At 40.6% G+C, this 10,847-nt stretch overlaps 1 protein-coding gene across 1 annotated transcript; it reads right to left on the reverse strand.

Moving 5' to 3' along the window:
- Positions 1 to 1,416: 1,416 nt before the first annotated feature.
- LOC149253517 (uncharacterized) lies at positions 1,417 to 2,061 on the reverse strand. The gene has a single exon (XM_089454518.1). It carries the CDS (start codon positions 2,059 to 2,061, stop codon positions 1,417 to 1,419), a length of 645 nt encoding a protein of 214 aa, XP_089310644.1.
- Between the last annotated feature and the right edge of the window lie 8,786 nt (positions 2,062 to 10,847).

Here is a 10,847-nt window from a genome sequence, read left to right on the forward strand (position 1 = left end):
GGTTTAGATTTTTACATAAAATAATGTTTTTGTAAGGTATAATAAATTTATTTATTATTTTTTAAATTATAGATATTATAATATTAATATTATTTTTTTATTAAGTGTGTCGAGTTTTTTTTATAGTTTAATATAGGGTAGATATGTAAATGTAAATGTAAACGTAAACACTTAATATGTAATATTTAATATTTTTAATTTAATGTCAGTTTTATTTAAAAGTCAATCTAGTTATTATTATGTATGAACACAATATAAATTTAAAAATATATAAAGGTTTACGAACACTCCAAAAAGAAGTATGGTAAATAAATATAAATATAAATATACTGGAGGTATGGTAAATAAATAAAACCTATTTTTATACTTTTTTTTTTCAGAGAGAAAATCCATATATGGCCGAAGCCCTCATGATTACAATATGGCCGAAGCCATAGTACAATAAGGCCGAAGCCAGATAGAATACGGCCGAAGCCAGCTGATACGGCAAAGCCGTCACATATCGCCGAAGGGGGACCTCCGCAGGGTTCGAACACGGCTGGGGGAGCGAAAGCCATCCGCCCCAGCCGTCATATCATGCACGCTGGGTGCCAAAAACCTATTTTTATACTTATTCCAAAGGTATGGTAAATAAATATAAATATACATAAACTAGAGATATGGTAAACAAATAAAACCTATTTTTATATTTACTCCATAAACCTTTTTATGTTTACGAAAACTCAAGAAATAAGTTTTATTTAGGTGAAGCCTATGGGTCAAATACCATTTTAATACCATGGGCCAAATACCATATTTATAAAAAAGGTATGGTAAATAAATAAATAAAGATAAAAGAGGTATAAAAAGTTATGGTAAATAAATAAAAATATATCAAATAGGATTAGAAATCAACATCTAATTAGATACCAAGCCTATGTGCCAAATACCATGGTAAATAAAAGAGGTATGGTAAATAAATAAAAATATAAATAAACTACGGGTGTGGTAAATAATTAAAACATCTTTTTATATTTACTACATAATCCACTTTATATTTACGAACACTCAAAAAGAGGTTTTATTTAGGTGAAGCCTATGGGCCAAATTCTTATTAATACCATGCAAAAAAATATTACTAACCCTAATATTAATATTAAAAGACTAATATTATTATTATTATTATTTTTATTTTTTATTTTTACAGAAAAGGATAGTGGATATATTAGATACTTGGCCTTAATGCCAAAAAGCGGATTACAAAAGGAAAGCCTAATTCCACGAGTACCGCACAACCTTGCAAGGTCGTGTTATGTATACTTAGCTCATATCTCTTTTTAGTTGCTACTATGTGGTCAATTTCAGAGATTTTCCCAAGTTTGTGGATACATACATACTGATTTAACAATAGGCAGTAAAACATAACAGCTCTCTAAATTAAGGAATTGGTTCCCATGTTTCCTGTATGCCTCTAAGAAAAGCTCCAGCTGTAAGAAGGGCTGCTTTGTTGGCTTCAATGTCCGCCTCCTTGTTATTAGCTCTCAACACGTGGTAGAAATTCAATTTCTGAAATGAGTCTCTGAGATCTGTTATTATGAAAATCAGCCTTGCAAGCCTTAGGTCCGTTGGCTTAGCATGTGTCACCATAGTGTTAATGATAACTTGATAATCCCCAATTACATTAGCCTCCCTGATGTTCAGCACTTTCAAAAGCTTGAGCCCTTGGAAAAGAGCCAAAGCCTCAGCTTGAATGCTAGAAGCGATTTCCAGACCCCAGGCGAAACTGTGGATCCTTATGCCATCTGGATTCAATATGACACCTCCAGTGCCAGCTCTTCTAGGATTGCCCTTTGCAGCCCCATCGAAAAATAGAGAGTGTCTCGGCTGATTTGTAATCCATCCCTGAAACTCTTTTGCTGAAAATCTTATTTTCCAATCTTTGGGGAGGGAGATACCATTTGCAATTTTTTGGATCTGAAGATCAAGAGAAGAGCCCCAATTTATATCTTGTTGGCTTAGGCTTAAATCGTCTTTATACTCTCTCACGCAGTCTTTTAGCTGGCATTTAATCTTAACTACCATGAGCTTGGCATCCTGTTCGTGGTTTCTGAAGATCCTTTTATTTTGCTCAATCCAAACCCGCCAATAGATAATTTTATGGAAAATAGACCAAGCAACTCTAATAGTTTTATTTTTTGGAGGGGGACCAAGATACCTTTGCAACCATTTAGCAAAAAGATCAGGAATGGAGGAAGGCAAAGCAAAGCTGGAGCTCAAAGATCCCAGCATCTTGGTCCAAATATGCATTGTGAAAGTGCATTCAAGCATCAGGTGAGTTACACTTTCCTGGTTTTCCTTACAAAGGCTGCACCTTGAAGGGCCGTGGAAACCTCGCTTCTGAAGATTATCATCAGTCAAAATTTTGGAGTGGCATAGCAGCCAGTTGAAGAAGTCGATTTTTGGCAAGGAGGGATTATGCCATATCCCTTTCCACAGTTCTGGGTTCGTGGCCACATGAGGGCGCTCACACAGCTTGGCGTAACCATGAGCTACTGTGTATCCACCAGCCTGTGCACCCCATCCTCTTGAGTCACGATTTCGTGCTAGCGTTGGAGCCAAGCCGTGGAGCTTGGATAACAGGATCTCGCGCTCCATAAACAATTCTGGGGGCGTTTGAAGATTCCAGCCAGCCCAGCGTGAATCCTGCCAGACGGAAATGTCCCACAGGGAACGCATTCCTGTCTCATTCATCCATCTGCACAACGCTTGGAGTGAGCTACAGTCTCCCAGCGACTCATTATTCATTATCCTGTTTGTCCAGAGGTTGATCCTTTTTCCATTACCGGGAATCCAGTAGGCATGAGCATTGATGAGAGGGCAGGTTTTGATACAGAGCTTCAGAAAGGGCATATTTGGATGCGTCTGAGGGTGGTCTAGGCAGCAGGAGCACTGGCCTTTGAAATATTTTTTCCAAAGATCTAATTGCGCCCAGCCAGGGTTAGGAGTAATAATTCTCTAGATTAATTTATCTCCCATTGCAATATTATGGATGCCAAGATTTTTGAAATTCAAGCCTCCTTCCAATAGAAGTTTGGAGATGGATTCCCAATTGACTAGCGGAATCTTTTTCTCATTCTGCTTACCCCCCTTCAAAAAAAAAAATTGAGTGATCTCCTCCATTTTTTTGAGAATGCAAGTGGGAGCAAGAAGGACAAAAAACTGAAATAAAGGAAGGCTGTTAAGAACAGATTTTATGAGAACAGACTTACCAGCAATGTTAAGCCAGGAAAAACCCCAGGCAAGCAATTTGATATTTAATTTCTCCAATTGGGGGAGCCAATCTCTGTTGTAGGCTCTTTTGAGAAAAACAGGGAGGCCCAAGTACTTGAAGGAAGTCTAATTTGAGGAAGTTGCGAAGCCAAAGGTTCTGGAAATGGAGTTGAGCAAGCTAGGAGTGGTGTTCCAACAATAGATATGACATTCGCCATAGTTTAGAATGCTTCCCAAGACCATACAAAACTCATCCAAAACTCCTTTAAATCTGGAGGCCATGAGGACAGAAGCAGCTCCCAATAACAAGGTGTCATCCACAAAGAGGGCATGATTTATGTTTTTAATGCCTCTTGCTATGCAGAGCCCAGGGATTTCCTGATCCATCATTTTTTTGTCTAAATAAAAACTAAGGATTGAGGCTTGAAGAAAAAATAGAAGTGGTGAGAGAGGGCACCCCTGCCTGAGCCCTCTCACAGCTTTGAAAAAATCATTAGCCCTGCCATTTATTAACGGGGCAATCCAAGGCTCCGAAATGCAAGCCCGAATCCAGTTTATAAATTTCTCGCCAAATCCAAGCTTATGTAAGACTTTCAACATAAAATTATGCCAAGCTCGATCAAATGCATTTGCTAAATCAAGTTTGACAACCATACCTTTTTCATTGCAGCTCAGACTTGAGTGGATTGCCTCTTAGACCAGAATGAAATTGTCCACAATCTGTCTACCTTGAATGAAGCCTCCTTGGCTTTCCGGAATGATTTTGGGGAGGGTGAGCTTCAATCTATTAGCAATAACTTTGGTAATCAATTTGTAACCAATATTACAAAGCGAAATCGGGCGAAACCTGTTGAAGGAGTTGGCTCCTTTCTCTTTGGGGATGAGAGCAAGAAAAGCGGAGTTCATGCTGCCTCCAATTTTCTGGCAAACTTGGGACTTTAGAACCATTTTGTAAAGATATTTTTCCACAATTGACCAACAGATTTGGAGGAATCTAGCTGAGAATTCATCCGGCCCAGGGGCTTTATCTGGGTCCATGGCAAAGAGGGCATCCTTGACTTCATTCTTGGTGACTTTAGCTTCGAGGAGATGGTTCATTTCAACAGTAATCAAGGAGGGGACCACATCCATCATATCAAAGTTTTGGTCCAGATTTATATCTTCACTATACAAACTTTTAAAATGAAAGGAGGCTGCTTTTTTGATGTTTGTATTATCCTTGTGGATGGTAGTGCCATCTTTGATTTCGGAGATGGAGTTGGTACATTTCCTTGCCTGAGCTCATTTGTGAAAGAAGGAAGAGTTCCTATCCCTTGCTTTAAGCCAAAGGCTACATGACTTAAGCCTCTATTAATCTTCCTCAGCTAGACAAGCATTGTGATAGTTTTGTTGGAGTTGGGCTTCTTTATCTAGAATCTCTTTTGTTATGTCAGATTTTTTTCAGCCTGGAGATGGTGAATTTCCAATGTGCGTTGAATTTTTTTTCCTTTCGTTGGCTGGATTGGGCAAAGATTTGGCCCAGCTTTTCAAATCCCTTTTCACTCTTCTGAGCTTCTCCTCCCAGATGAAAAAGGGGGAGCCTTTGACCTGCTGCAACCAGATGCCCTTAACTAATTGCATGAAGTCAGATTCCTTAGCCCAGAGCGGGCTAAATCTAAAGGGAATAGGACCGAGATCAAGCTGAGACACGAGTTCCAGCTTGATGGGTTTATGATCAGAAGTGCTGGATGGGAGAATGTGGACTCTAGCCTCTAATCCAAGCAGAAGGAAAGAGCTTTGAAGAAAGAATCTGTCCAACCTGGCAGCGATGTGACCGGGTCCAATTCTTTTATTAGTCCAAGTGTACTTGCCAAAAATTGGCTTAATGTCCAGCAGATCCCAGTCCTGCATAAGGTCCTCTGCCCATTCCCTTGCCGGATCGCGAACAATGCTACCTCCTCTCTTGTCTGCTGACAGGAGAGTGAGATTAAGATCTCTGGTAATGATGGTATTCTCAAGATTAACGAGGTCTGCTTGGTTTCTTATGGATTCCCAGCAGGCGTTTTTTTCCCCAGCGTTCATAGGGACATACACATTGAAGAGACTAAAAATCTCTTTTGAGTCTAAGTGCTGCAATTTTAAGAACAACCAGTGAGTATTGAGGGTCTCAGAAATGACTGAGAATTTTCTTGCATTCCAGAGAGTGCCCAACCCACCGGAAGACCCTTGGGCTGAGATTGCTTTTGCCTCACATTTATTCCAGAGTTTCTTACTTACCTAAAGGAAGATGGAGTCCTCCAGTTTGGTCTCCTGGATGAGGAGTATGTTAGGAGCTTCTGTCCTTATTAAACTTTTGATGGCTTCTTCTTTGATTCTACTCCCCATACCTCTACAGTTCCAGGAGACAATCTTCATCATTTGTATTTCTGGTTGGCTCCCTTAGAGCCTTGGGGCTGGTTTCTCGCCATCTTTGGTTTTGACACTAATAGCTTTTCGAGAGTTGGTTGGCTGCCTTGGAGCTTATCTTTGAAAGTTTCCTGCTCTCTTTTTTCCTGATCTGTTTTGCGGCCTCTTGTGGATCTCCTTACCGAAGCTTGGGATTCTCCTATTTCGCCTTCTTCCTCCGAGCTGTCAGATTCTTGCTCAACTTCCTCGACTTCTACAATGTTTCCTTTGGAGCTCTAGGCAAGGCTTGCCCCTTGGGAGAAGAGGGGGTACCTTTTGCGATGGGGGATGATTTTTGGATATCTACTTCCTATGTTTCCTCTATTTGTGAGCTTATAGGGGCGAATTTATTTTCTTGCTCCATTCTAGAAGGGGGTTGCTGAGGAGGGGCATGTTGGGGGTGTCTTCCGTTTGGACCGACATTCTTTTGGGTTTTCTTGGCTCGTTTGACCTGGTTCCAACCTTCTTCTTTACCCTTATCTGATTCAGCATTGGATGGGCATCCTCCGGCAAAGTGACCGTAGACATGGCATTTTCGGCATTTGAAGGGCAATTGCTCATAATCTAGCTTCTGCAAATGAGTCCAACTTCCTACTTTGATTTTTATGGCTTTCGGAAGTCCCACCTCTAGATCTACTTCTATGCAGATTTGGACACAGTCATATTGATCTTTCTTGTTTGCCCTATTTATGAATTTCCCGAGGGCGTTGTTGATGTGTTTCAACAAGTCCCAGTTCCAGCAATGCACTTGAAGGTTTGGAAGCCTGACCCACACCAAGACAGCCGTGGGAACGTCGACTGCAGGGTCGAAATTCGGCGTCCATTTTTTGAGATAAAGCCCCTGGGGGCCCATGAAATAGGGGCCATTCTGGAAGATCAGATCCTTGTCATCCTTAGAGGAGAATTTGAAGAGGAAAAACCCTCGTCCTAAGAAATAGGAAGTGACGCTATTTTTTATCAATGGAGCCCAATTCTTGCTGACCCAGTTCTCAGTGGACTTAGGAGAAGGCCATAGTCCAATGAACTGGCCAACGAGAGCCTACTCAGCTAAGGACAGGGCGACTTGGATCGGGGTCTCTGGCAGTAGGGAGATTTTAGGAATATCCTCGAGCCTCTTGAAAAACTTGGTTGCTTCACTCTTTTTCTTTTGCGACAAACCGGCCAAGAGCCGAGAGAAGGCTTCGGCAGAAGAAGGCGGAGGGGGGGGGCAGGAGGCCTGCCTGGGGCGAGCTCGAGACCTCCATGTGGGCGAACCCTAGCTCAAACCCCTCCCAGCAGCAGGCGAGCCACACAAAAGCACAGGCTCTCAACTAAGAAGCTCAGGAACAAACGCAGCACGACAAAGGGCCCAGGCCCGCGGGCCGTAGGGTAGGGGGACTAAGGGCGCAGAACAGAGGCGCCGAAGCATAGGCAGAAGGCTAGGTCTTCATGGACGCACCATCGCTCCACATGGTAAAATTGACTCCATTAAAAGAATAATATTATTATATTATTTTTAAATCTAATATTCATATTAATATATTAAAATATTAATATTATTTTAAATTTGTTATACTATAATACATATTAATATATCATGATATATAGTAACTCTAGATATATATGGGAGGGAAGAACAAAGACATAGAGTGATAGAGGTGGAGAGATAGGGGGGTGACAAGGGAGAGATGGAGATAAACTGAAGGAGAGGAGAGAGGAGGAATTAAGAGAGAGAGAGGTAGAGGAGTGAGAGAGGTAGAGAAGGATAAGAGAGGGAGAGGGAGACACAAAGATGGAGGGGGGAGAGAAAGAAGGAGATAGGGAGGGATATAGTGAGAGGATTGGAGGGCAGAGAGAGAGAGAGAGGAGAAGAGAGAGGGAGGTAGGAGACAAAGGGAGAGAGGAAGGAGGAGAGAGAGGGAGGGATAGAGAGATGGATTTAGAGGGGGTGAGAGAAAGGGAAGAAGAAAGACATAGAGAGTAAGAAGTGGAGAGAGAGAGGGAGTGACAAGGGAGAGATGGAGAGAGAGTGTGTATGTTTAGGGGTGATAAAGAGACAAAGAAGGAGAGATGGAGAGAAGGGGGAGAAAAGGAGAGAGAAGGAGAGAGGGAGCAATACAGTAACATAGTTGGAGAGAGAGAGAGAGAGTGTGTGTGTGTGTGTGTGTGTGATGGGGGAGGAGAGAAGATTGGAGGGCAAAGAGAGAGAGAGAAAGAGGATTAGAAGGAAAAGAGAGAGAGAGAGAGAGAGAGAGATAAATAGGTCGTGTGTTCGATCCCTACCCAGGCCATCCTTCTTCTTAACAAATTTTTGGCCTACCACGAGGTGCCACGTGGTGACCTCTAGCTGGGCCATGTGGCATCCTCTAATTGGACCACCAAAAAACAATTACAATCAATAAAAACATGCCAACTTGCACCTGTATGAGGATACCACTTGGAAATCCATGATTGGTTTGTACATTCCCAGTAGGCTTGCTGACATCACCGGTATGACAACTCAGTCAGGAACCTGCAAATTTGTTTTAGTTATTGAGCCAAACAATCAGAACATCATAACTTTTTCATACGACATCGGATTGAGGTGAAACAAGTGTCATTGGAATCAGAACGATGAACTCTACGACTTGACACTGGTTTTGAAAGATTTTGGGCACTTTAATTTTTGAGCTAAATTTTGATCACCAGATCATACCTCCCCACTAGGAACTTTTGGACTCCAAAAGTTAGCTTCTCCTAGTAAATAAAATGAGGTAAAAAACTCAAAACTTTCCCAAACAATCCTTAATGCTTTGTTTTCAATTGTTGCCTTCAAGCTCCAATCAAGGTGCTCCACCTATCCTCTACGTGAAGACCTTACTGTCCTGTCAAGAATCGAGCCACAATTCTTATCACCATGTAGGAACAAAAACATTGATGAATGGAATTTGAACATTCTCTTTAAAACCATCTTTCATGGCTCAAACAACTTCATCTTGAAGTTCCATTGTTGAAGACAAACTTGACTTTCCATCTTGGAAATCAGAAGCAATTCAATGTTTGTCATGCACTAATTCAAAATTTGCTTTACTGTCCTCAAATTGAGCTTGTACACAAAAGTACTCTGGCTGCAAAAATTCAATGACACATTTGGCTTTGTCCACAAAACATAGTCATTTCTTTGTACAATCTTTAACAAATATTTCATTCACAACAAGTTTCATCTTGAACACTTGTATTAGTGAGTACATGACAAAATTGTAGACAAATTGGACGACAAACATTGTTCATCCCAAAAGTCCTTAAACATTTGGACTTATAAACAAGCCAACATAACATAACATGTCAATGAAAAACATACTTGTTGCAAATAGTGATTATTCTTGTTCACTTTACAAAAGTACCCAAAAACATGTAATGACAACAACAAGCTTTTACAATTTACAAAGCAACAAACTATACAAATAGTCTACCCAATCTTTGCCTCTCCTAGGCTTATGGGTTCTCTTTTTGCATCTATTCTGATTTGAAGGTTGCCTTAGGAACTATGTCAGTCTCCTCTTTGCCACTTGTTGTGCTCCTTGCATTGGTTTGCATAATCTCTTTATCCTTCTTGGGATGAAGTTATGGATGTAGTTTCCAACATCTTTCATTCCCATGCCCATGCATGTTGCAATGGGTAAAAAATTACTTTTGTTTGCCCATCGACAAGGAAGTATTCAAATGTGAAGGAGGTTATTCATCCTTGATGCCAATAATTTTCTCCATTCTTTTGACCGTCACCATGCGTTGCTCACAAACACACACATAATGGTCAACTGCATCATAAAAAGTGAAAGGGTACATGTCCCACAAATAATCAAAATTACTAGCATTTGGAAAATTCCGATGAGATTTATAGCTGTCCCTGGGGCTGCAAATTTGACGATGTAGATTGGGCGATGACATGCAAGGTCCTTTGAAGCATTCATCTCTCTTAAGAGACAAATTAACATTATCACCACCATCTTGGTGTGACATATCATCCTCTAATGATTACTTTGCCTCTAGCAGTTTAGAGAATTTTCCAAACTCTCTTTGACCATATCCCAATCCTTGATATCTTGGTCTCTCTTTCACCATGATAGGATTAGTAATCCCTTGGCCATTGATTCTAAGGCCTCCTCCTTCATAACCCATTTGAGCTAGTAGCTTCATACCAATGCCTTTAGTATGTTGTTCAAATGCTACAAAAGATGTGTTATTAACATAAACAGAAGGATTTGAACTTGAGATGTTGATTACCTCCTTGGACTTGCCACCCATATTTTCTGCTTCAGATGTTGATGATGAGTTTGAAGATGACTCAAGCCATCCACTTTTACCAACAAGCATATGATGAGAATCTTTGAGATGCTGGCAAAATGCACATGCATCATTCTCCACATAAGGTCCATAACCTCTGTTTGAACCATGCCCACATATTGGCTTCACTTCGGAGGTATCATTTGTTGTCATTGGAGTGGAACTCTCACCAAATTGTTCCTCAAGCACTTGCTGCAACTGAAGGTGCATATGCCTCTTCTCCTCTTCAGCAATTTCAAGCATTCTTCTCAATTCAACATTCTCCATTCGAAGAGACAAATTCATCTCCTTCAGCTCTTAGAGAGTCTCCAAGCTCTGATACCAATTGATCTAGAATTGGAAGGATAAATTCTCCTTCAAAAAAAGTGATCGTCCTCCGACACTTTGCAAGTAAAAATGGGTCTTATGAAAACACAATTTTTAAAGGTCTCCTCAAGGTTAATGAGATAGTTTACATGTGAACTTCTGAATAAGCACATAGCATCATTTAACTCATAAATGCATTCAAGAAGAGAAACAACACAAAATTTAGTGATGGAGCTCACCCCTCCTAAGCTACATCTCCAAGCTTGCTAACACAACTAGACCACTCCATATATTCAATGAAGAAGAGTACATAAATTTCGCTGACAAAGGCCACTTGGAGCTAGATGAAATTTATAATAAGAACCCCAGTTAACATGGAACCCAATAAATAAATTCCTCAACTAATCAAAGGATTAATTGTTCTTGGAACAAGCAAAAATGGAAGCAAGTAACTTCCCACCATATTAAATAGAACCAATGGCTTGTGAACAATATAATATAATAACAAGCCCTATTCTAATTTTAAGAGGTAGAACTTAGATGTGGCTATTTGGGAGCCCTTGCAA

This window comes from Pinus tabuliformis, chromosome 7 (genome assembly GCF_031772625.1).
Source record: "Pinus tabuliformis cultivar Carrire ecotype Pingquan chromosome 7, CPIR1, whole genome shotgun sequence".
NCBI classification, from domain to species: domain Eukaryota; kingdom Viridiplantae; phylum Streptophyta; class Pinopsida; order Pinales; family Pinaceae; genus Pinus; species Pinus tabuliformis.